Source organism: Chiloscyllium plagiosum, unplaced genomic scaffold (assembly GCF_037043375.1).
Source record: "Chiloscyllium plagiosum isolate Xiang-an unplaced genomic scaffold, Cpla_swu_hap1 HiC_scaffold_7, whole genome shotgun sequence".
NCBI classification, from domain to species: Eukaryota; Metazoa; Chordata; class Chondrichthyes; order Orectolobiformes; family Hemiscylliidae; genus Chiloscyllium; species Chiloscyllium plagiosum.
Window position 1 is genome coordinate 72812033 of NW_028270145.1, and position 26670 is coordinate 72838702.

Here is a 26670-nt window from a genome sequence, read left to right on the forward strand (position 1 = left end):
AAGGAAGTTACACCAGTTCTAATTAATCTCTCCGTGTGGAACTAGAAACAGTCCAAAGGGCAGGTGAAACTAATCTCATCGTAACTTGTCTGGTATAACAATACCATAACATGTCTGCTCTCAAGAAGATCTGCATAGTTGGATCCGGCAACTGGTATGTTGAATGCGAGATTAGTTTGTTCCTTTTGGACACTGTAAGTACTAGCAATATGGTTTAAATGGGCGGATTCCTTTTTAACTCAAGGATCTGGTGACCAATAATGGGAGAATGTAAATCCACTACGATCTCGAGTAGCTGAGTGCAGCCTGAAAGCGTGAAAGACTCCAATGCTGTTGGAAGATTCAACAGGGAACTTTAAAAAAGCTGAATGTCAAGTAACTAGTAATACCAAAGACACTGGACCACGAATTGTCGGCAGCGCTACTTTCTTGGTGAAGATCCAGTCACAAATACATAATTCCTATTTACAGGCATTGCCCCTCTTTTATCACTCAGGTTTTTGTTTTTGAAAAAGAATTCTGCTAATGTGTCTAAAAAGTTTCTTTTTAATCTCAATGTTGATGAGGTTTTCTGGCAACGGGAGATCAGGAGAAACTATTTTCATTAAAAGACCACACAAAAACGGTGTGGTAAATAGCGAGGAAGAAAGCGTTAAACTAACAAAAAATCTATAGATGGGCTGATCATTGGCAAATGGAATTTAATCCTGGCAAGTGTGAGGCGTTGCATTTTGGGACTAACAAGGTGAGGGAGTTATTTTTTATGTTCATTCATTTATGGGATTAGAGTGTCGCTGGCTAAGCAGCAGCATTTATTTGCCCGTCCTAATTGCCCAGAGGGCAGTAAAGAGTCAACCACATTGTTGTGGGTCTGGAGTCACATAAAGGCCAGACCAAGTAAGGATGACCGTTACCTTCCCTAAGGGACATTAGTGAACCAAGTGGGATACCTGCTCCCAACAATCAACAATAGATTTGTGTTTATCATTAGATTCTTAATTCCAGATTATAGTAATTCAAATTCCACTATCTGCCATGGTGGGGTTCTTACCCAGGTCCCCAAAATGATTAGATTAGATTACTTAGTGTGGAAACAGGTCCTTTGGCCCAACAAGTCCACGACCCTCTGAAGAGCAACCCCCCCCAGACCCGTTCCCCTACGTTTACCACTTCACCTAACACTACGGGCAATTTAGCATGGCCATTTCACTTAACCTGCACATTTTTGGACTGTGGGAGGAAACCGGAGCACCCGGAGGAAACCCACGCAGACACGGGGAGAATGTGCAAACTCCACACAGTCAGTTGCCTGAGGTGGGAATTGAACTCTGGTCTCTGGCGCTGTGAGGCAGCAGTGCTAACCGGTCTCTGGGTTAACAGTCCAATGATAATACCACAACACCATTGCCTCACCTTACGATGAAGGACCCTCGAAAGGACAGCCGATCAGAGGGACCTTTGAAGGCAGCAGGTCAGGTAGATAAGGTTAAGAAGGTGTATGAGAGCACTTTGGAAGAATAGTGCATCCATGTAGTCAGCATTGATACTTGTCTTTACAAGATCAAGGAGGTAATGATGGAGCTATATACCTTTATTAGTTAGAACACAGTTGGAGTACAATCTGCAGTTTTGGCTGTCACGTCGTAGAAAGAATGTGAGTGCACTAGAGAATGCAGAAAAGATTCACCAGGATTGTGCCTGGGCTGGAGTAATTTAACAAGGTAAAAACAATGACTGCAGATGCTGGAAACCAGATTCTGGATTAGTGGTGCTGGAAGAGCACAGTAGTTCAGGCAGCATCCAAGGAACTTCGAAATTGACATTTCGGGCAAAAGCCCTTCATCAGGAATAAAGGCAGTGAGCCTGAAGCGTGGAGAGATAAGCTAGAGGAGGGTGGGGGTGGGGGTGGGGAGAAAGTAACATGGAGTACAATGGGGGAGGGGATGAAGGTGATAGCACTCCACTCTCTCCTCCCTGACCTATGAAGTGAGACTAGATAGGATGGGGTTGTTTTCCTTAGAGCACAGCAGACTGAGAGGCTTAGGGGTAGGGGGTCCTGATTTGAGGTATTTCAAAGTTATGAGGGGTATAGAGAAAGCAAATAGGGAGAAATATTTCCACAATGATATACTACTAAGAGCTGCAGGTGTCGGTGTTGTCTTTGTCTCTGCATTCCTAAAGCTCTGAAAGGTGGTAGTGTCCCTGATGTCAGCAGTAGTATAACTGATGGAGAAAAGTGGGTAGACTGCAGGAGTGAGGAACAATTTACAGATGTGGTATGGACAGAGGATCCCCTCATCCATCAAAAACCCAAACATCCTAAATCACATTGGCTCAAGTACAACCAGGATAACCTTTTCTCACAGAGGGTGAGTTGTATGTGGAATGAGCTGCCAGAGGAAAGGGTGGGTACAGGTACAAGTACAGTTAAAACACTTTAAAAACATTAGGATAGGTACATGAATGGAAATGTTTAGAGGGACGTGGGCCAAAAGTAGGCAAGTGAGACTAGATTAGTTTGGGAACATGGTTAGCATGGATGAGTTAGACTGTAGGGTTTGTTTCCATGCTGTATGACTATGATTCTTAGTAGGAAAAAGTGAGGACTGCAGGTGCTGGCAATCAGAGTCAGAAAGTATGGCGCTGGAATGCACAGCAGGTCAGGCAGCAGCCAAGGAACAGGAGAATCGACATTTTGGGCATATTCCCTTCATCGGGGATGTGGGTGGGAAGGTGGCTGAGAGATAAATGGGCGGGTGGGGGTGGGGCTGGGGGAAAGATAGGTAGGAAGGTGTTATTTAGATGAAAGTAGGGTGTGGTGGTGATAGGTTGGAGGGGAGGGTGGTGCGGATTGGTGGAAAGAAAGATGGACAGGCAGGGCAGTTCAAGAGGGTGGTGCTGAATTGGAGGGTTGGATTTGGGATGAGGTGGGCGCAGGGGCAATGAGAAAACTGGTGAAATTGTTGATGCCATGTGGTTGGAGGATCCCAGTGGTGGAAGCTGAGATGTTCTTCCTCCAGGCGTCGGGTGGCTTGGATTTGGTGGCAGAAGAGGCTCAAGACTCGCATGTCCTTGGCAGAGTCAGAAGTGTGTTGAAGTGGTCGGCCACAGGGCGGTGGGTTTGTTTAGTGTGTGTGTCCCAAAGATGTTCCCTGAAATGTTTGAGTTCACGAGAATGATTCCAGGAATGAAAGGCTTGACATATGATGAACGTTTGAGGATTCTGGGTCTATATTCAATGGAGTTTAGGAGAATTCGGGGGGGATCTAATTGAAACTTACAGAATACTGAAAGGCTTGGGTAAAGTGGATGTTTGGAAGATATTTCCATTTATTAGGAGAGACCAGGACCCGAGGGCACAGTCTGGAGTAAAGGGGAGACTCTTTAGAACGGACATGAGGAGAAAGTTTTTCAGCAGAGTGGTGAATCCAAGGAATTCGTTGCCACTGAATGTTGTGGAGGCCAGGTCATTGAGTATATTTAAGACAGAGACAAATAGATTCTTGATTGTTAAGGGGATCAAAGGTTACAGGGAGAAGGCAGGAGAATGGACTTGAGAAATGTATCAGCCATGATTGAATGGTGGAGCAGACTCGATGGGCCAAATGGCTTATTTTCTGCTCCCATATCTTATGGTCTAATCTTAAGGAGACCAAAACTGCCTACAGTACTTCAAATGTCTTCTGAGTGGCACCTTGTATAGTTGTAATAAGACCTCTTGAGACTTGTACTCCACCCTCTTTGAAATAAGGACTACATTCCATTAGCCTTCGGATTGCCTGCTGCTCCTCTCTGCTGGCGTTCTGTGTTTCATACACCGTCCCTTTGTGTTGAAGCTTCTTTCAGATTTTCCCTGTTTAAATAATACTCTGTTATTTCGTTCTCCCTTCCAAAAGTAACAACTTCACATTTTCCCACATTATATTCCACTTGCCAATTTTTTCCCCATTTATTTTACTTATAAATAACTTTCTGTAAATTGTTCATATCCTGATCGCAACCTCCATTTCCACTTGTTTTTGTGTTGACTGCAAATTCACTTCCTTACTCTAATGGCAGGATTCCGAGTAAAGGTAGAGGTTTGTTTTTACCGAGAGGAGGGCCATCATCAGCGGTGTTCCACAGGGATCGGTTCTGGGTCCTCTTTTGTTTGTTATTTATATAAATGTTTTGAATGAGAATATAGAAGGCATGGTCAGTAAGTTTGCGGATGACACTAAAATAGGTAGCATTGTAGGCAATGAGAAAGGGTTTTCTCAGATTACAAAGGGATAGTGATCAAATGGGTCAATGGGGTGAAGAATGGCAGATGGAGTTCAATCTGGATACATGCGAGGTATTGCATTTTGGTACAACAAACAAGGGTGGGCTTAGACAATTAATGGTAGGGCCTTGATAGTGTTGTAGATCAGAGTCCTAAGGATACAGGTACATTATTCTTTGAAGTTTGCTCATATAGACAGGGTGGTTAAAAAGGTGTTTAGTACACTTGCTATCCTTGGAGTACAGGAGTTGGGAAGTCAGGTTGAGGTTGTACAGGACATTGGTGTGACCTCTCCTGGAATGTTGGTTCTGGTCACCCAGGTATAGAAAGGATATTATCAAGCTGGAGAGGGTTCAGAAGAGATGTTACTGGATATGGAAAGTTTGAGTTATAAAGAAAGGCTGGGACTTCCTTCACTGGAGCGTAGGATGTTGAGAGGCAACCCTATGGAAGTTTATAAAGTAATATGGGGTCTAGATAGAGTTAATGGTAGTAGTCTTTTCCATAGGATGGGGGATTTCAAGACTAGGGGGTACATTTTTCAGGTGAGAGGAGAGACATTTTTAAAAAAGATATGAAGGGCAATTTTATTTTTAGTGTGGTTCGTAGATGGAATGAACTTCCTGAAGAAGTTGTGGATGTGTATACAATTCTAATGCTTAAAAGATATTTGGATAGATACATGAAAAGGAAAGGATATGGGCCAGGAGCAGGCAAATGGGGTTAGTTTCGTTTGTTCTTAGTTTAGTTCAGCATAGACTGGTTGGACTGAAGGGTCCGTTTCTGTGCTGTAACCCCATTGGTTACAGGTCACCAACTTGAAAAAGAACCTCTTACCCCCTCTCCATTAGCAAATTCTCTATCCATATCAATAAACTACCTTTAATGCCATGGGCTGTTATCCCTGTACTCTGCAATGAGGGCCACTGTCCACAATCTGCACCCTGCTGCCAGCTAAGTGATCTCTCTTGTAATACACTTACTTCCTTATGCTTTGGCCTGCTGAAACACCTCTCAATCTCTAAATTAGGCAATTAAATTGTGGAGAGCACTTAAGCAACCTGTTCTTCTATGTTTGCAACTACACAGTAGCCTCCCTGTTCTACTACTTGCCTCCTATCCAATCTCTTCCAAAAGACTGGACGCCAGCCTAAAAGCAAGACCAATTTGACAAGCTCTTGAGCTCTTTAAGGAAGAAAGTCCTGTGACTAGCTAGCTTGTGAATTATTTCTTCTTAGTTCTTCCAGGGATTTAGGCATCACTGGCAAGGCCAGCATTTATTGTCCATCGCTAGTTGCTCTTGAACTGAGTAGCCTGCTTGACCATTTCAGAGGGTAGTTAAGATTCAAGCACTTTACCAGACAGGATAAGGAAAACTGCTTTCTTTCTGGAAGAAGAATGCTTTTTGTCATAAATAATGATTCCACTGAGAGATTCACAACAAAAATATCAACAGACAAGTGCTAGAATTAGGCATTGGCCTGTAAGAGAGTGGCAAATGAAAGGACAATCTTTCACTACCTGGTTGGTTAAAAGAGCCTTGGCAAAACTATCCTTTTGTGTGCCTGGCATAACTGTAGCCTCTTCTCAATGAAACCATAGCAAGATGAAGAAAGAAATTTAGGTATTGACTAATTTAGAGTCAGAAAGGAAAGGGAAAAATATCTTAATGATTGTCACACTGAGGATCCTTCAGGGAATGCTACAAATAGCAATACAAAATAATGAAATATTTTCATCTGTTTAATTCAGTCAACCTTTATTAGCATGTTCTCCCTCGCCTTCTGATAAGGAACAAATCCTTCAGTCCTGTTCTTGTCCTAGAATATCACGTATACATCTCCTACAGGACCATGTCAGTATTGATCACTTGCTAGAAGGGGCAATGATGGGGTTTTTCAAATCAAGAGCAAAGGGTTGGTTTTCAGATGCCTACCACTTTCTTGATGCATGGTCCCTTGATCAGGTACTGAGTGCCTGTGAATAAAAGGACTACTCTCCCATCCCCTGCTTCCTCCTGCATGTTTCAGTGAGACCAGAGGCAAAGCCTGCAAAGGGTTTTGCTAAGCAGCATTTGGGAAGGACTGGAGACTTGTGTGAATCCTATTAAATCCACGAGCCACCATTAAATCTGAAGTGTTGGAAGCAAGTGCTGCCCGGCTACTGGAGTTTATTGCTGGAGTTTCTTTAGATATTAAGGAGTATAGGACTCTGGCTCCTATGTATGCTGTGAATTATTTGGTTCCACATTCTCCATGACACTATATAATTAACACCCTAAGTTAAAATGTCAGAGTAGGTGAACACGAGCAAGTGATGCAAGGATGATTGTGGAAATTCAGTTTTGCTTAGTAGGAAAGAAATATTTTTTAACAATTTCTAACTGACTTCTGCCTGTCTCTTTCAGGGGTTCTGCTATTGCAAAAATTATTGGCCAAAATGTCAGAAAGTCAACCCAGTTTGATTCTACTGTGAAAATGTGGGTTTATGAAGAAATAATAAATGGTAGAAAACTCACAGATATAATAAACACAGACCATGAAAATGTGAAGTATTTGCCAGGCTATAAGCTTCCAGAAAATGTGGTAAGTCAAAGATTTGCATTCAAGAAACATTGCACAAAAATTGTAAAATTTTACTTGTTATTTTTCTGTCTTTGTGGTAATGTAGCCCTCTGCGAAACTGATATATTCTCAATGTTACTCTTCTAAAGATGTCACAATCATATCTTAATGATTGCTGCCCAGCTGCATTGAACTTCAAGCTGTGGAGGAGCCAGTGTTGGACTTGGGTGGACAACGTTAAAAATCTCTCAACACGAGGTTATAGTCCAACAGGTTTATTTGGAAGCACTAGCTTTCGGAGCACCGCTCTTTTTCTTCAGGTGGTTATGAAGTAGGACCATACGACACAGAATTTATAGCAAAAGATTAGTGTCATGCAAGTAAAATGATACATTTTAACAAACCTCGATTGTTGTTAAGTCATTCATCTTTTAGAATGGGTTACAGGTTTTGGTTCATTGATATGTAAATCTCAGAATTTCGTTTAAGTCACATTCTCATCATGTTAAGCTTTTATTTTCTTAAAAAAGATAACATCTCAGCTCAGACAATGCCTTAAAGGTGTGAGGCCAGAGTCTGTCTGTATCCCAATCTTGACTCAGACTGGATCTATTTCCAAAGTGGAATTTAGAAAATATTATATGGATTGACTACCTGCAGATTGTGTATTTTTTGAGCAAAATAGAATGTATCTGTAAATATAATTCTGCAAATACACAAGTCTATTGGGTGAATTTGTTTGCATGTGCAAGAGAGAGTGTGTGAGTGCATGTGAGTGTTTTTTCTGTGTGAGTGTGATGGGGTAAAAGCCTGTGAGAGGGTGCATGTGAGTGGAAGGGTTTTGTGTGTGTGTATATGAGGGAGAGCATGTGTATGAGACTGTGTGTGTCAATATTTTCTAAATTCCACTTTGGAAATAGATTGGGATACAGACAGATCCTGACCGCACACCTTTAAGGCATTCAGAGCTGAGTTTTTTTATGTATTAAAACCTTGAGTTATCTTAAGAATGTGACTTAAAGTTCTGGGATTTTCATACTAATGAACTGAAACCTGTAACCCATTCTGAAAGATGACACAGACTTAACAGCAATCGAGGTTTGTTAAATATATCATTTTACTTGCATGACACTGTAATCTTTTGCTATAAATTCTGTGTCCTATGATCCTGCTTCACAATCACCTGAAGAAGGAGCGGCACTCCAAAAGCTAGTGCTTCCAAATAAATGTATTGGACTATAACCTTTGTATTGTATTCAAGGTGGATACATTAAATAGTCTCTTATACCTTTTAGGGTACAGACCGATGAATGTTTTATTTCTTTGTTACCTGTGGTGATACACAGTAAAGTCAGAGTAACAATCAGGGATATAACATTAAGATTGACAAGACAATTTGTGCTGAAAAACTTGGAACATAAACAAGATTATAATTTTTCAAGTTAATTAGTTAAAGCTATGAAACGTTTACACCACAGTATCAAGTTGTGTGTTTTAGGAAATAGGACCATTTGAAAGTTATGATGCAAAAGGAGGCAATTCAATCCATTGTGTTTGTGTCGACTGAGGAAAAAAATTAAGCTTCCCATTCCAAACCCACCTTCCAGCACTCTGTCCATAGCTTTGCAAATTACAGCACTTCATGTACTATATTAGGTACCTTTTTTAAATAAGCTGAGTTACTGCTTGCACAACAAAACAATGTAGCAATTTCTAGACTCCCACCATTCTCTAGGTGGAAAGGTATGTCGTCATGGTCTCTGTAATCTTTCTACTTTTGTAAACTTAAATCTACAGGTAGAAAGTGAGGACTGGAGATCAGAGTTGAGTGAGACAGCATCCGAGGAGCAGGAGAATTGACGTTTTGGGCATAAAGCCTTCGTCAGGAAAGGCTTTACACAGGAAACGTCGATTCTCCCGTTCTTCGGATGCTGCCTGACCTGCTGTGCTTTTCCAGCACCACACTTTCAGCTTGTTACTGATTTTGAGACTAAACCACATTGTTTGCATATTTGATTCCAAGCTCATTATTTGACCATATTGTCATACTATTACTATTTCTGCTTTTGCGACGATTGCTCAATTATCCATCTGTCTGCACTTCCTTTCCACTGGAGAATTTAAATTGAGCAAGATAATCTGGAAGCACAGTAATGCATTGTGGTAAATAGTTCTTTGACGCTAGATAAATGAACTCTTCCTGGTTATTAAAAAGCATGCAGTAATAAACCTTTTTTGTAAATTTAAAAACTGTTCAGTATAGTTACAAGCAAGAAATGGAGTCATATCCTAGATACAAACATATTGAAGGAAATTCTGGAGAAACCTGAATTTCAAGCGCACAATCCTGAGAAGGAATGAGTGTTGTTTGCTTGAGCCTCAAATTACATCAGTAAAATTTGAGGGCTTATAAAATAGGAACATGGAACATGCAAGTAAAGCAATATGAAATTATTATTTGTTTTGGTTGATGGATTAGTGACAAAAGATGACCAATTTAAAATTATTACTCAAAGGAGGAGAGTAGTTAAGAGAAATCATCATAGATATATTGTAGAGTCCCTACAGTGTGGAAACCGACCATTTTGGTCCTACTAGTCCACACTGACCCTCCTAAGGGTATCCCTCCCAGACCCATTCCCCTACCCTATTACTCTATATTTACCCATGACTAATGCACTTAACCTGCTCATCCTTGAGCACTTTGGGCAATTTAGCGTGGCCAATTCATCTAACCTGCATATCTTTGGATTATGGGAGGAAACCAGAGAAAACCCATGCAGATACTGGGAGAATGTGCAAACTCCATACAGACAGTCGCACAAGGCTGGAATTGAACCCAGCTCCCTGGCACAGTGAGCTATCATGCCACCCCAAAGTGTTCACACATGGACTTAGTGGAACCTGGAATGCTTTGCCAGAGGAATGGTTGGGGCATCTTTTAAAGGATGACTGGATAACATAAGAATATAACATTATAACACTAGAACTAGGAGCAGTTGTAGGAAATTCAGCTCCTTGAGCTTGTTTATGATCATGACTGATCTCATCCTGGCCTCAACCTCCATTTTCCTGCCTACTCCCTGTAACCCTTTAACCCATTACTAATTTTAAAAAAAAAATGTCTCCTGGCATCTACCATTCTCTGGGATTGTGAATTCCACAGATTTATGATCCTTTAAGAGAAGTATTTCTCCTCATCTCTCTCTGTTTTAAATCTCCTACCCTATCCTAAAATCATGGTCTCACATTCTAAATTGCCAGACCTGAGGAAATGTCCTTTATACATCTACGTTGTCTGTTTAATATATACCTCAATTAGATCACCTCCCATTCCTAAATTCTAGAGTGTTTAGGCTTGTGCTGTTGATCTTTCTTCATCAGAAAAGCACTTCATCTCTCGAACCGTTCAAGTAAATCTTTAATGAACTTCCCCCAGTGCAATGACTTTCCTTCTCAAGTAAGAGGACTAAATTTTATGCAATACTCCAGGTACAGTCTCATTAATACATTTTACATTTGCAGCAATAATTTCATAATCTATTTCTTTAGCAATATTAGCCAAAATTCATTTTGGACTTTTTTATTATCTGCTGTACCTAAATATTAATTTTCTGCAATTCGTGCATGAGAACACACAGATCCCTCTGCACCAAAGCACTCAAATTTCCTTCCCAATTTCCAACCGAAACGGAAAACCTCACATTTACTCTTGTTAAACTTCATTTGCCAGATTTTGGCCCATTCACCCAACCTATCCATATCTATTTGCAATTTTTAAATTTCTTCATTGCAACTTACTTTTCCCATGTGTTTTATTGTCATAAATATTTAGAGCAGATGGAAATATAGGGATGGAATAGAGATGTGTAGTGGGATTAATTTTAGATTGTTGCAGAAGGCATCTGGCCCAGAGCTGCAGCATCAAATAATAATTTCTGCAATAAGTATCAGTGTTCTTTGCTTTGTAGCTATACACCATATTGAGATGATAAACTTTCTGATAGCAGTGGTCTCCAAAGACCTTGCAAGACTGTATAGGTGGCAAACAGTTACTGTTCTGATTAATTGGGTAATAATGTGTGATGGCCTCATCTGCCTTGTCAGAATTTCACAGATTGCAAAACAAACCCAATTAACTTCTAGAACCCCAAAATGCAAATTTATAATGTATTTTACTTTATTCTAATAGATGTTAGTTTGTTTGATGGTTCACTCACCGGTCTATACCAAGACTTTACAGATTCCTTTTACAACAGTCCGTCAATATAACTTCAACTTGTTAAATTATTTTTGGTATTACCGGACTGATTCCTGGGATGATAGGAATGACATGTGAAGAAAGAATGGATCGATCAGAACTATATTCATAGGAGTTTAGAAGAATAGGGGGACATCTCATTTGAAACTTAAAATTCAAACAGGACTAGACAGGATAAACGAAGGGTAGCCCAGAACTAAGGTCCACAGTCTAAAGATGCAGTGTAGGCCATTTAGGTCTGAGGTTAGGAGAAATTTCCTTATCCATAGAGTGGTGAGCCTGTGGAATTCTATGCCACAGAAAGTGCAGTATCTGCAGAGAAGGGTTACACCTGAAATGTCGACATCTCCTCCTCTTGATGTTTGCTCTGTTCTTCCAGCCTTCTGCCTGTCTACTTTGGATTCCAGCATCTGCATCTTTTGAGGCCAAAACATAGAATGTACTCAAGAAGGAGTTGGATATAGTTCTTGGGGCTAAAGGAATCAAAGGATATAGTGAAAAAGTAAAACCCAATGAGATACAGGATAATGTGTTAAATTGGATCAAAGTTGGCCCAGTAACAGGAAACAGTGTGTAATGGTTGATGGCTGCCTTTGCAAATGGAAAGTTGTTTCAAGGGGTGTACTGCAGGGCTTGTTGTTCCAGGCCCATGCTATTTGTTTTATAGATTAATGATTTGGACTTGAATGTGGGGGCACAATTAGGAAATTTGCAGATAATACAAAAATAGGTCATATAGTGAATGGTGTATAGGATAGGTGTAAGCTCCAAAATGATGGGTTGTTGCCGTAGGCAGGAAAGTGGTAAATGGATTTCAACTCTGATAAATATGAGGTAATGCATTTCAGGAGGTCAAACAGTAAAAGGAATACACAATAAATGGGAATGTACTGAGGGGTAGATGAAGTGAGAGAACTTGGTGTGCAAGTGCACAGTTCCATAAAGGTAGTGGTACAGATATATAAGGTAAAGAAGGCATATGGAATGCTCTTCTTCATTGGCCGAGGTATAGAATACAAAGTAGGGATATAATGATTATACCATACAAAACACTGAGACAACATAGAGCAATACAATGCAGAACAGACCCTTCGGCCCTTGATGTTGTGCCAACCTGTGAACTAATCTAAGCCCAACCCCCCCCAAATATCCCATTATCATCCATCTGCTTATCCAAGGATTGTTTAAATGCCTTTAATATGACTGAGTTAACTACATTGGCAGGCATTTAAACAATCCTTGGATACCACAACTGAAGTATTGTATGCAGCTCTGGAAGGAACATTACAGGAAGGACGTAATTGCTCTGGAGAGAATGCAAAGGAGATTTGAGAATATTGCTGGCACTAGAGAATTCTTGCTGAGGCGAAATTAGAGAAATTGGTGGTGTTTTCTTTAGAACAGAGAAGGCTGAGGGGTGACATGGTTGAGGTATACAAAACTGAGGGATAGAGATAAAGAAGAGGATCATTTTCTTTGGCAGATAGCTTGTATCTGTTTTTTGTACTAAGTGGCAGAAGGATTAGAGGGAATGTCAGGAAATCTACTTTTATGTAGAGGGTGGTGGGTGTCTGGAATTTGCTGCCTGAATTAGTGCTGGTGGAAGTGACCTTAAACACTTTCAAAGTACCTGGATCTACACCTTATTGCTGTAAGCTGCAGGGCTGTGGGCCATATACAGGGAGAGGGGATTAGGAAGGGCTTTGGATATCTTTGGGTCAGCATGGACAAGATGAACTGATTGGCCGCCTTCTGTACTGTATCATTTCTGTGGTTCTGTTTCTATTTTATCAGGAGAAAGCAGGAACAGGGTACTAGTTTGGATGGCCAATCATGATCATATTGAATGGTGGAGCAGGTTCAAAGGGCTGAATTAGTTACTACTTCCCCTATTTTCCATGTTTTATTTGTTTGCAAATGATTTCCTGTTTTACAGATTGCTGTACCAGACATCACTGAAGCATCAGATGGGGCAGATATATTTGTCTTTGTTTTACCCCATCAATTTATTGGACGACTTTGCGATGAAATGAAAAATCGTGTGAAGCCGGGTGCAATTGGAATCTCGCTGATAAAGGTAAAATTTGAGAATTCAGTGAATGCAAAGAATTGAGATTCCAGATTTGGGATTTTGGTTTCTTATAGCCCAATGCTGTTAGTTTATTTTATCCCTTTTTATTACTCTTTTTCAAACATAGTTTAGACAATATTCTCCTTGAACTTCCAGATGGCTCCCTTCTTCATGAGTGTAGAATATTGGCATTTACAATAATTTCTAAAATAATCCTTGCAAGTTATGCAGCAAGTGTTTATACCAAAATATATACTTTAAGAAACCACAATGTGTGGTTTATGTCTGACTGTTTCAACAAAGTCATGATTTGGAGATGCCGCTGTTGGACTGGGGTGTACAAAGTTTAAAAATCACACACCAGGTTGTAGTCCAACAGGTTTAATTGGAAGCACACTAGCTTTCGGAGCGACACTCCTTCATCAGTTGATAGTGGAGGGCTCTACTATCTATCGAGCCCTCCACTATCTCCTGATGAAGGAGTGTCGCTCCGAAAGCTCGTGTGCTTCCAATTAAACCTGTTGGACTACAACCTGGTGTTGTGATTTTTAACTTTGTTGAAACAAAGATCACTTGTAGTAAGTTTAATGAACTCAAAATGAATTGACTCGTTGTAATTTATTAATACTATTCTATTGCATTAATATCTGTCCTGCTAAATTTTTAATAATTTACTGAGCCTAATTGTATTTTGTTTTGCTATTGTAGAATGTCTAAGAAACTACTTGTAAATTTATTTTCTGTTAGGCCTGCTGAAGTCATTATTTTTCAAATGAAAGTACAGAAACTAAAGACACCAACTGTTTAACAGGCATTGCAACATGCTATATTTAACGTTAATCTTTTACCTTAGGACAAAGTGTTATTTATAATTACATGAGATAACATATGTCATTTCACAATGTGTCATAACTAGAACTCTGGTTATCGCAAATTTGATTATGTATTTGAAAAAAATTCTAGATCTAAACATTTCTTTTAATAAATCATTTTCTTTCTTCTGTACTGTTCTGAACAAAAACTGTCATGAAATCACTAATCCCCATACTTAAATGCACTTGCAGTACTGCTCTAATACAGCAAAAGAGTTTATTGCTATATGTCTACATAGTGGCCAATTTACTGTTCCCATTAGAAAATGTACATGACTGTAGTGAAATCCATGTGTTATGTTAATCTTTTTTTAAATGTCCCCAGCTAAGATGCTTTTGATAGTTGCTAATTTTGCCCTTTTAAGGATGCGATAAAGGAATAAAGACTTTGAGAAAAACATACGCCCAGTACTTGAAACCATGCCTGTAATCACAAAAGGTCCACATGGCTCATGTGCAGCTTGATTTTCTTTGCAGCGACATCTGCACTGCTACCAATATTTCAAAGGTTTTCCTTATCTTAATGATACAGGAATTCAAATGTGCAGTATCATTCAGTATTGTACTCCAGCATCAGTTCAAAGTACTCTAGTAAGGTGAAAGTACAAGCAGTTGAGCTAAGTTAACTGTTGAAGATTAAACCTCCACACAGTGAATTCCCTGGGATATTTGGTGGAAAAGAAGGGCATATCAATGGCTGTTCTGTAGAGAATGAGTATACAGTAGGTGCATTGGTGAATACATGGGGTAGAGTAGACAATGGCCGTGGACATGCTCATGAGATTTTTCTAATATTAAGACCATAAGACATAGAGGAAGCATGGCCATTCAGCCCATCGAGTCCACTCCACCATTTAATCTGGCTGATGGGTGTTTCAATTCCACTTAATTGCATTCTCCCTGTAGCCCTTAATTCCTTGCAAGATCAAGAATTTATCAATCTCTGCCTTGAAGACATTTAACATCCCAGCCTCCACTGAATTTCACAGGCCTACCACTCGCTGGCTGAAGAAATTGACTGCCTCTAATTCTAAGGCTGTGCCTATGGGTCCTAGTCTTCCTGCCTAATGGAAACAACTTCCCAGCATTCACCCTTTCTAAGCCATGCATTATCTTGTAAGTTTCTGTAGCTCTCCCCTCAACCTTCTCAACTCTAATGAATACAATCAGAGGATCCTCAGTCGATCATCATGTGTTCGGCATACCATTCCAGGGATCATCGTGTGAATCTCCGCTGGACACGCTCCAGTGCCAGTATGTCCTTCCTGAGGTGTGGGGCCTAAAATTGGACACCGTATTTTAAGTGGGGCCTAACTAGAGCTTTATAAAGTCTCAGAAGCATATCGGTGCATTTATATTCCAACCCTCTTGAGATAAATGACAACATTACATTTGCTTTCTTAATCACGGACTCAATCTGCAATCAACCGTTAGAGAATCCTGGATACCTTTTTTATTTTGGCTTTATGAATTTTGTCACCGTTTTTAAAAAATAGTCCATGCCTATATTCCTTTTTTCAAAGTATAACACCTTGCAATTGCTCATGTTGAATTTCATCAGCCATTTCCTGGACCATTCTCCTAAACTTGGTGAAAGTAGGGACTGCAGATGCTGGAAATCCGAGTCCAGATTAGAGTGGTGCTGGAAAAGCACAGCAGGCCAGACAGCATCCAAGGAGCAGGAAAATTGACGTTTCGGGCAAGAGGCCTTCATCACTCTAATCTCCACTCTCCTAAATTGTCTAAATCTTTCTGCAGCTCCCCACCTCTTCAGTATCACCTGCTTGTCTGCCTAGCTTCGAATCATTGGCGAACTTTGCTGGAATGCCCTGTCCCTTCATCAAGATCATTAGTATATAAAGTGAACAGCTGCGGCCCCAACACTGAACCCTGGGGAACCCCACTTGTCACCAGCTGCCATTCCAACAAAAAACCTTTTATCCCAACTCTCTGCCTTCTGTCAGACAGCCAATCCCCAATCCATGCATGTAGCTCACCTCGAACACCATGGGCCCTCGCCTTACTCAGCAGCCTCCCATGAGGCACCTTATCAAAGGCCTTTTGGAAGTCTAGCTAGATGACATCCATTGGGTTTCCCTGGTCTAACCTACTTTTTACCTCTTCAAAGAATTCTAACACATTTGTCAGGCATGACCTTCCCTTACTAAATCCATGCTGACTTGTTCTAATCCGACCCTGCACTTCCAAGAATTTAGAAATCTCATCCTTATCGATGGATTCCAGAATTTTACCTCCAACCGAGGTTAGGCTAATCGGCCTATAATTTTCCATCTTTTGTCTTGATCTTTCCTTGATCAAGGAGGCTACAACAGTGATTTCCCAATCATCTGGGACTTTCCCTGACTTGTGATTTTTGAAAGATCAGTCAGCGCCTCCGCTATTTCCTCAGCCACCTCCCTCAGAATTCTAGGATGTAGCCCATTGGGGCCAGGAGATTTATTGATTTTTTTTTTTTTTTTGTTTTGTTTTCTTTTTTTTTAAAGACCTTTTTTTTAGCTTTTCTGGCACTTTTCCTTTTGTAATGGCTACCATAGTCAACTCTGCCCCCGACTGTCCTTAATTGTTGGGATATTACTCGTGTCTTCCACTGTGAAGACTGACATAAAGTACTACTTCAGCTATTTCCTTATACTATCATTTCTAATATTACTGGCTAGTTTAACTTCATATTTGATCCTCTCCTTCCTTATTTCTTTCTTTGGGAAGGCTACAAAAACAAAGAATACCAATCTTCTGATTTCTCAGTGCTCTTGATCACTTTATAGGCTCTCTCTCTTTTTCTTTGATACATTTCCTGACTTCCTTTGCCAGCCATGGCTGTCTAACCCCTCTCCAGATAACCTTTCTTTTCTTTGGAATGAACTTCTGTGCTGTGTCCTCAATTACACCCAGAAACTTGTGCCATTGTTGCTCTACTGTCTTCCCATGAGGCTCTGCTTCCAATCAATATTACAAAACTAGGTTGGAAAGCTTAGATGCAGAATTATTTTTGGAATTCTGGAGAAACTCCTCTTAAACTAATTCTTCGAATTCACTGGCAACAATGACACGTATATTCTTCTTCCCATGCCTTCTGATCTGTGTTAATTAATCGACCATGGGTTGGCCATTTAGGTCTAGGATGAAGAGCTCTTTCTTACTAAAAGTCCTGAATCCTCGGAATTCTCCATCCACAGAGCTATGGCTATTTAGCTGTTGACTCCAAATGCAGAGATCAATATACTTTTGGACACCAAGGGAATCAAGAGGTATAATGAAAGGATGGAAAAATGAAGTTGAGATGGAAGAGTAATCATGATTGTGTTGAATAGCGAAGAAGACTTGGGGGGCTATGCTTGCTCCTAATTCCTATGTATGAGGTTTAAAAATAATTATTTATTGTGGGACATGGCATTGTTGCCTGATCAGCATTTATTGCCTGTCCCGAGCTGCCCTTGAAAAGGTGGTGGTGAGCTATCTTCTTGAATCACTGCAGTAGGTAGACCCACAGTACCTAGGATTTTGACCCAACAACCGTAAGGAACAGTGTTATATTTCCAGGTCGGGTGGGGAGTGGCTTGGAGATGGTAGTGATGTTCCCATAATTTGCCCACTATTTAAGGCTATTTCTATAAGTTAATAATTTTGAATAAACTGGACTGAGGTTATTTTTATATTTAATTCTTAGGGAATTGATGAAGGTCCTGATGGTCTTAAGCTAATATCACATATAATTCGTGAGAAACTTGGGATTGAAATGTCTGTACTGATGGGTGCCAACATTGCTAAAGAAGTAGCAGATGAAAAATTCTGTGAGACAACAATTGGTAAGAAACATGAGTGCTTTTGATGTTCTTCTAATTTTTTTTAAAAACAAAACTTAAATATAAAACACTAATTTACTTGCATTGTGTCTGAATGATACTTTATGATGATTTATTGTCACTTATACTCTAGTATGAGCAACACCGTAAAATACAGTGATCAGTTTCAACTGTTGCAACAATCTGGCACCATTTTGAATTGTTTAAGAATAGAAAAATACAGCTGAAAGAGTACATTTTCATTCTACCACCTCCGCCATGGGTCCTGAGCCAGCTGACCAATGACACGCGTGCTTCCACCCTTCTACCAGTACCAGATCCACCAATGTTGAAGTTGCCCCTCTTCAGGTGCCACATTTTTGTCACTGGGCCCACCTTGCTGACAGTGTGCCAATGCAGGTACCATGCTGGACCCACACTCACTTCGATACCTGGAGTTGGGGTCTCCACTGCCACCTGATTGACAACCAGGAGTCCCGCTCCAGGCCACTCTTCTCAGTGGTGTCACCTTCTCTGTCACTGCTGACATGAAAATGATGATGATGAAGAAAAAGAAATGAGACAAAAAGGGTAAGGAAGTATGGGAGGAACCAGCCAGCCTGGAACAGATGGACCCAGGATCCTGAACACTGCCTCCTTGCTGGCACCACCAACTGAAGAATCTAATAGAACTGATAAGCTGATTTCTAACTATAAAATCAATGTGACATTCTTTCAGAATCATTGGTGATTTTCTCTGTAGTATATGAATTAGAGCACTTCGAGTTGCTGGATGTTAGCAGCATTACAAACACTGTTATGGAAAAAAAGTGCGATTGAACCTGGAGTCATCTTTCAACATAAGTGGCAATCAACCATCTGTTTCTTCCAAAACCTAGTAGTAATCAGTGAATTAATCTTGGTCAGTCTCTTTATGTAGAATTGTGATTTTTGTGTTTTTTTTTTTTCTCACTATTTTGCTACTTTTTGTCGCAATTAAAATGGTAAATATATATTAAAAACAGAAAATCCTGGAAATATTCGTCAGGTCACTTCTGGAGGGAAATGCTTACGCCCTTTCTTCAGTTGCCTACTGGTTGAAAACCAGTACATGCCCACCTTAGCTCTGAAGAACAGTCATAGCATTGCAACAGTGAGAAGGAAGTTCAGGACTTACCTGGGGCATTTGAAAAGGTGGAAGAGGGCAATTCATTGGGTCAAAGGCTAAAATTTAAATTCCTGCCATTGGGTTAAAGTTTTTAGGATTAAGATCTCAGAAAATGCAGGTGTTCCCCACTGAAATGTTTGGGAATCTCTTTTGCATTCATGAGCATGCCATGACTTCCCATTAATTAACCCAGCCCATTGGAATTATGTCCAAAGTCACAATCTTGTCTCTCAAAAGTGAGGAAAAATATATGTTCACAAACCTGGCCATTTATGAGGTATGTACCTGGAGGAATATCTTTTTTTCCCTGGAAACTCTGGTGAATGCAGTCCTTTTCAATAGCTTTGATTTTCATAACCATTTAATCAAATAAATACCTTGGTTATATTTGGCTCACCCAGCCAGCATAAGTGAGGGAGCCACACCTGCTGATGCTAGCAAACCTAACTTGGCACGTGTGAGGGGTTGATCACAAAAGGGGCTCAACAAAACATTCACAGATAAACACTTGGAAGCCATGGCATGGAATTAAACTTCAGGGTTCTGGTGATTTGAGGTTTCAGAAACAACTTGGACATTGGAAGTAAACAATTGGGACACTGAGGGGAGAACGACTATGATAAGGGTAAGGCGGAGAAAGAAAATTGGGTGCTGCGTAAAGGAAGTGAAGACCAGAATGATGCAATGAGATGTGCTGATGGGGTGAAGCAGCAGGTAATTCGAATAAGAGGCAGTGTAAGGCTAATTTTGGTAATGGGGAGCTGAATGGTTATGGGCTCAGGGTCAAGATCCAGAAGGCCAAGGGACATTGTGAGTTGGGCCACACCGACAGGGGAGATTAAAGCATGACAGAGGGGCATTAGAGGAAAGAAGACCATTTGCAGTGATTGGGGAAGGGGGGGATAATTGTAGGTTAGGAAGAGGATTAATGTTGAAGGAATCTAAACAAAAATACACATGGACCATTATCCTCTCAATGCTCATCAAAACAAATTGTCTCAGGAAAATATGCAATAAAAATGGGAAGGGTTAGAGATCTATTTATATAATTTACTGCAAAGATTAAAGATTGAATCACCAACAGTAGCAGAGACCCTGTGGTCAGAGGATTCCAGCTATGTAGCATTGATCAGTATCAGAGAAGGGGAACTAGGGTCTTGAGTGCAATTGAGCTGGATACCACAAGGTCTACAGAAAGTTGTAGCTAACTGCAGTGGAGTGCTGTGCTATACATAACCTAGCTTGATGATGAGGTGGCTCCATAACTGATAGGGAGATGGATCAACCCCATCTCTTTCAATGAGGAAGTCTGACAAGCAATTCTGAGGGAGGCAAAACTGTTAATGTTGCTGCTGAAGAAAACAGAGCAACAATGAGACATGGCCAACAACCTAAAGAGAATTTCCTAGTGGCTAGATTTTACTGAGTAATTTTGGGAAAATATGTGGCCACTTGAAACTAGGAGTCAATTGTGACTGAAAGGCAATTCTGTCCTAAAAACAATGTTTGAAAGCTAATGTATAGACTTTATGCTCCTTTTTCGTGGAATTCAATGGAAGTTATTTCTTAGTCTTTCCCCAGTGAATTCTTGCTCAGTTTCTAGACCAAAGTCTCAATATAGAATAATACATGGGGGCTATGCATACATCCCTCAAATGTCAATGAGCAAAGAGTAATAATCAATTGCAAAGTTGATTAATAAAAAAAAAAGCAAGGTTTCCCATTTTTCAGATTTTCTTCAAAAGATAAAATTCCACCCTATACAGATGCTGCCTTAGCTGCTCCATACTTTAATATTTTATTTAAATTACATTTCCAGCTTTTGTTTTACTAGTTCAACACCAATTTTTTTTTTAAAAAACGTGAACTTACATAATCTGGTTGCTTAGCTTTTATCGTAAAGGTGATATTATAAAACTGCAAATTTGCTGTGCAAATGAATATTTTATTCATTATGATTATGGGTAATTGCTTTAAAAATTAAGATCAAAGTGCAACAAAGAATTTTGTTCAAATGAGAAAGAAACTGTTTCAACATCCTGGTTGTGGTGTAATCACATTGCAAGAATGTTGCAATACATTGTTAAAACCTTTTGTCAAAAAGCTTAGTGAACTTTCACAAGTGACTTACATTTTTTTTTAAAAGTAAAATTATATGTATTTGTCAGGATCCAAAAATAAAACTCATGGAAAGATCCTTAAGGAGTTAATGCAGACCCCAAATTTCAGAATTACTGTAGTAGAGGAGTGTGACACAGTGGAAATATGCGGAGCATTGAAAGTAAGTGATTATCACATTTTAATCAATAGATCTGGATGATATGTTACACACATGCATTATAAGAGCTATACTTTATTTGTTTTCATGTAAATCATGAAATCTTTCAACCTTGTTGAAATATCAATACATTTTACATCAGAATTGTGTTTTCTGCTTACTGAATTCAGATACACCCATTTTAAATTTCCAGAAGTTGACTTTATTACTGACAATATTTGTAATCATGTAACATTTTAAAGCAATAATGTCTCGGGTTGCTTCACAGGAGTGTTATAAAGCAGAATCTCATATCCAGCCACCTGTGGAAATATAAGGGCAGATCTCCCAATGGTTAGGAGCATTGTTTTTTAAAAAAAGGGAGAGGTAGTAAAGATCTTTAGGATGTGAATTCCAGGGGCTTAAAGTCGAGACAGCTAAACACTAAGCTACCAAAAGTAAAATCAGAATTAAGTGAGTGCAGATTTCTTACAGGGTTGTGGAATTGGAGGAGATTACAAGGATAGTGAGGGGTGGACACCATGGAGGGATATGAAGGCTAGAATGAAAATTTAAAAAATAAGAAGAGCTTTTTAAAAATACATTCCAGAGATCTAACCTTTGTTTTCCGGGCCAGCATTTATGTGCTTCACTAATTCCCTTCAAGAATATGGTGGTGAGCTGTCTTCGTGAACCGCTGCAGTTCATTTAGTGTAGATACAATTGACGTTTTAAATTAACTGACTTGTTTGTTTATATTATTAAAAATCAAAAAAATGACTCTGGAAATATTACATTGGTAAATATAATTGCTATCTTGAATAAAATCCCACATGCTTTATCAATAATTTAAAGGAATTGGTGAATGTTTCCCCTTCTTGTCTTGTACACCGACAATTCTCTGTCCTTCTTTTCAAATACAATGTCTTTTGCAATGCTTGGAAATTATGTTGCTAACTATTTTGGTTTCTACAAGTAGTGGATAAATGAATGAAAAGACTGATATACACAATACTCAAACTTCAATTTGGCATTGTTGAAAATGTGTGTGCATGTGCATAAATACAGAACAATTAGATGCATGGTAATATTTGTGTCAGCATGTCAGATGTTGTTTTTGATTTAGGAACTTTTTAATAACACATGACATCTATCCAACTGAAGGTCAAGACAATTTCCATGGCACATCAGTAGAGTAAGAGGTGTGTGAGGTCCTTTATAATATTATTGTGTCACTGGACCTTGTGAAGTTAGGTCAGACTGGCTGATTTAATTATTTTTGAATGAAGGCCCAGCTGAATTTGGTTCAGAACTATATTTGATTAAAATAGGGATCACTTTGAAATATAGCAACAGATTCATGCCACAACCTGCCATACTGATCATCTGTTATGCATCCCACTCAATTTTCTCCTCAAATGATTGAGAAGGAAATTCAGACAGAGAATCTAACAGGCAATAAATCTGGAATCCTTAGTTTACCACAACTGCTGAGGTTTAAAGTTATACATAATCATTCCTATATGTTAGAAAATATTGATGAAATGTATTAAGAACTATGAACATTCCACTGCCTCTTAACCCAAATCTTTAATAGGAACATTACTCCTATTAGTGCAGATTAGTTTTATTTTTCAACATTTTTCTGGGAATATATCACAAGTATTGATGATTCAAACTCACCTGTAAGCTTTGACCTGTTCAGAACTACACTATGCTAAGCTCTAACAGACTATTAGCTACCCTCAAAAAATAGTGCATGCATTGAAGAAAGTGTTTTATTTTGCATTCTTGAAATTAAATCTATTGCTTTCTAGTCAGAAATTGTGGCTCCTCTTAAAATGATCAAAAATTATAATTTGAGCATTTATTAATAAGATCAATGAGAGAGACCAGTGGAAGTAGGGGTGTGAAGTTTTTTTTTTAAAGCCTATTTCATACTTGCTTTCTTTGGTTTCATACTCAATTGATTCCATATGAAATATTTTGAATTTCAGCCTGAACGACAATTTTCCAAAGCCCACTTCATATTTTAATCTCACTTTTATGTAATTCTTTTAATTCCCAGAATATTGTAGCTGTTGGTGCAGGGTTCTGTGATGGGCTTGGTTATGGTGACAATACGAAAGCTGCAGTTATCCGCTTGGGATTGATGGAAATGTTAGCTTTTGCGAAATTATTTTGTCAAGGACCAGTAACATCAGCTACCTTCCTGGAGAGTTGTGGAATTGCTGATCTTGTTACAACTTGCTATGGAGGGCGCAACAGAAAAGTAGCAGAAGCATTTGTGAAAACTGGAAAAGTAAGTTCGTAAATATTTCATGTCCTTGAGTAGTCAACATTGGATAAAGAAGTCATATTTTAATGTTTTGCTTTTCATGAGAAAAGTAAGGAAATTCATACCATCCAAAATGTAACACAGTCCTTGCAAGTCAAACCTTTATTGATTTACAAGGCAAATACTACATACATCATAATAAATTACAGAGGAACCTCGATTAACTGAATATTAATTATCTGAATTTCGATTATCTGAAGGTCTCAAAATAGAAGTGTTTTCAACACCGATTGCTTCTTGTTTACAATGATTTCAAATGAACCCAGCTTACTGAAATGCTGCCGAGAACAGTCCTGGACATCAATGGGAGCCAGGCACTGTCTCCAAATGACTAACCTCCCACCCTCTCCCTCTCTCTCCCCACACTTTCCCTGGAGTTGTACACAGAGAGTGTACCCTAAACACCAACTGTCTGCCCCCCAACCTTCTCCAGACAATCTCTCCAACATTGTCCTGTACAGGGCAAAGGTGGAACTTGTCAAAACGTTGTGTGTGTGCGTGCGCTATTTTGTGACTCAGCGCCCCCTCCCCGCCAAAAAGGCAGTAGCAGTCTTACTGTCGGTTTTCAGTCCAGCTGCCCCAGAAGGGGGTGGGGAAATGTGGGTGGGGTTGCACAGGAGGGGCAGGACAGATGGGGGCTGGCGGGCCGGCCAGCCGGAGGGGACGGGGACGTGGTGGGGGCAGAGTTTGATGGGGTTGAGGGCAGAAGAGGGTATTGGGTGGGAGGGGCTGGATGGGGAAGCAGGGGTGGTGGGTGTGGATAGGGAGGCAGGGGCTCGCGCATGGCGTGCTACTGCCTAGTCTCCTGAACAGGGAGAAGACTTGGCAAGTGCTCGCTGTGTCAATCCCACTGGACTGATTGGGGGGGGGGCGGCGAGGCTTCAGCAATGTTGCAGGTCCCTTACACACAAGTGTGTGTCTGCTCAGAAACAAACGCTGACAGAGGGAGCAAGGCAGGCAGAGCCAAGGTAAAAGGAAACTTCAGAAAACTCCAAGCCACAGAGGAGAGGCATCAAATCAATTACCTGAACGAAATACTGCCCACCCATCTCATTCGAATAATCGAGGTTCCTCTGTACACAGTACGAAAAGTAATCAAAAAGGGTGGAATTTGAAGTCTAATCTTAACTTCCTTACTTTTCTACAGTTTAAGTGAACAAAAATAAATCTTGCTGTGCAATAGACACTAAATTAAAACAAAGAATTGTGGATGCTGGAAATCTGAAACAAGAACAGAAATAGTCGGAGAAACTCAGCAAATCTGGCAGCATCTTGCAATGTTTGCTGTGTGAAGCAGACTGACTCTAGTTTGCATTTTTGGTTGAGATACATGTATATATCATGCTTACTTTTTAGCAATGTTAAATCTAAATATACACCATATTGTGCACAATGTAGTTGACAGCAATTAGACTTTGCTGAATAATCAGAATATAGGCCATATAATCATACCATAATCTTGCATCTATATTTTAACCAGGCCATTGAAGAATTGGAAGGAGAGATGCTCAATGGGCAGAAGTTGCAAGGTCCTCAGACTTCTGCTGAGGTGTACAGTGTTCTTAAACAGAGAAATCTGGTGGACAAGTAAATACTTTTAAATACTAATGATTTGGCTTATTTACCTATTACTTTAATGAATGTGTTAATATATCATGTATTGAAGAATAACATTAACAACCACATTTATATCGTCCATGTAATGGAGTACAACATCCCAAAGTGTTTTACAGAAGCCATATTAAATAAAATTTGATGCCATATTCCCACCAGTCGGTTGTTACTCAAACTGTCTTGGATATAAATTCAATAGTTTAGTCACTGTATTCATTTGTGAAATATGAAAATGTATTTTTCATAAAATCCCTACAGTATGGAAACAGGCCCTTTGGCCCAACAAGTTCACACGGATTCTGCGAAGAGCATCCCACCCAGACTCACCTCAGTACCCTAGCCCTGTAACCCTGCATTTCCCATTGCTAATCTACCTAACCTATACATTCCTGGACAATATGGGCAATTTAGCATGGCAAATCCACATAAACTGCACATTTGGATTGTGGGAGGAAACCGGAGCACCCAAAGGAAACTCCGTTTAGTGCTAATATATGTATGCTATTTGTGTATGCACATGGTCTTCATTTGCTACTGCCAGGTGTGGGTAGAATGGTCCCATCTCAAATTAAATTGTTTCCAACCAACTTTTGTATTTTTCTCCCCCCACAGATTTCCACTATTTGCAGCAGTTTATCAAATCTGCTACAAGAGCAGACCAGTCGCAGATATCATCACATGTCTTCAGAACCACCCAGAACATATGTAACTTGAGCTCAGTGCAGTCCATGTTATAAACACAACCTTTTGTTTTTGCAACTATAGGATAAGAATAACTACTTTATTTTAAAATTATCAATATAAACTGATCACTGAAGATACTTTTTTAAAAAGTGAAACTTAAAATGGAAGTGGTTTTTAATATTTGTATTTTAATTCGTAGTCAAATGCAGTTTTTATATGGACTTGTGAAATCACTAGTGTTTACTAATGTTACAACAATAATCTTTGAACATTCCTTTTGTCAATACAATTTCACAGCATTTTATCTTTGACCTTAATTTTCACTAATAAATGAAGTAACTAATGTTTGTCATTCAGTTCAAACTTAAGATTTCAGGTTCATTGGAACTGACTGCACTAGGTAAGTGCAGTATTTAAACAGTAAAAATAGTTCAATTAAATGTTTACATTGTAAACATTTGAAATTTTATGCCCTAGGAAATACTTTAGCATAAATGTTTTCAAAAATATAACTTGGTCATTGTCGTGTCTGGCTTCACAAAAATGAAACACTAGAATCTTTTAGAACGTCATTGTAATTAACAGCATGTTTTCATAGAGATTAGTGCACATATATTAATGGCTTAACTTTTAAAAATAAATCAACTCAATAGTCAACACAAAAATATTGTGGTTAGGTGGATTTGCTATTAAAACTTCCTTTTGAGATTTAAAGATTGTACAACTTTGTAATTGATTTTATGTCAATCACAATAAAATATTTTAATAAGTGGT

The 26670-nt window shown here is 39.4% G+C and overlaps 1 protein-coding gene across 1 annotated transcript; it reads left to right on the forward strand.

The window, feature by feature from the left end:
• On the forward strand, positions 1-26670 carry LOC122551672 (glycerol-3-phosphate dehydrogenase [NAD(+)], cytoplasmic-like). Its single transcript, XM_043693975.2, has 8 exons — positions 1-154; positions 6672-6849; positions 13026-13166; positions 17721-17859; positions 21172-21284; positions 23329-23562; positions 25079-25185; positions 25825-26670. The coding sequence occupies exons 1-8, from the start codon at positions 111-113 to the stop codon at positions 25919-25921; spliced, it is 1053 nt and encodes a 350-aa protein (XP_043549910.1). The 5' UTR covers positions 1-110; the 3' UTR covers positions 25922-26670.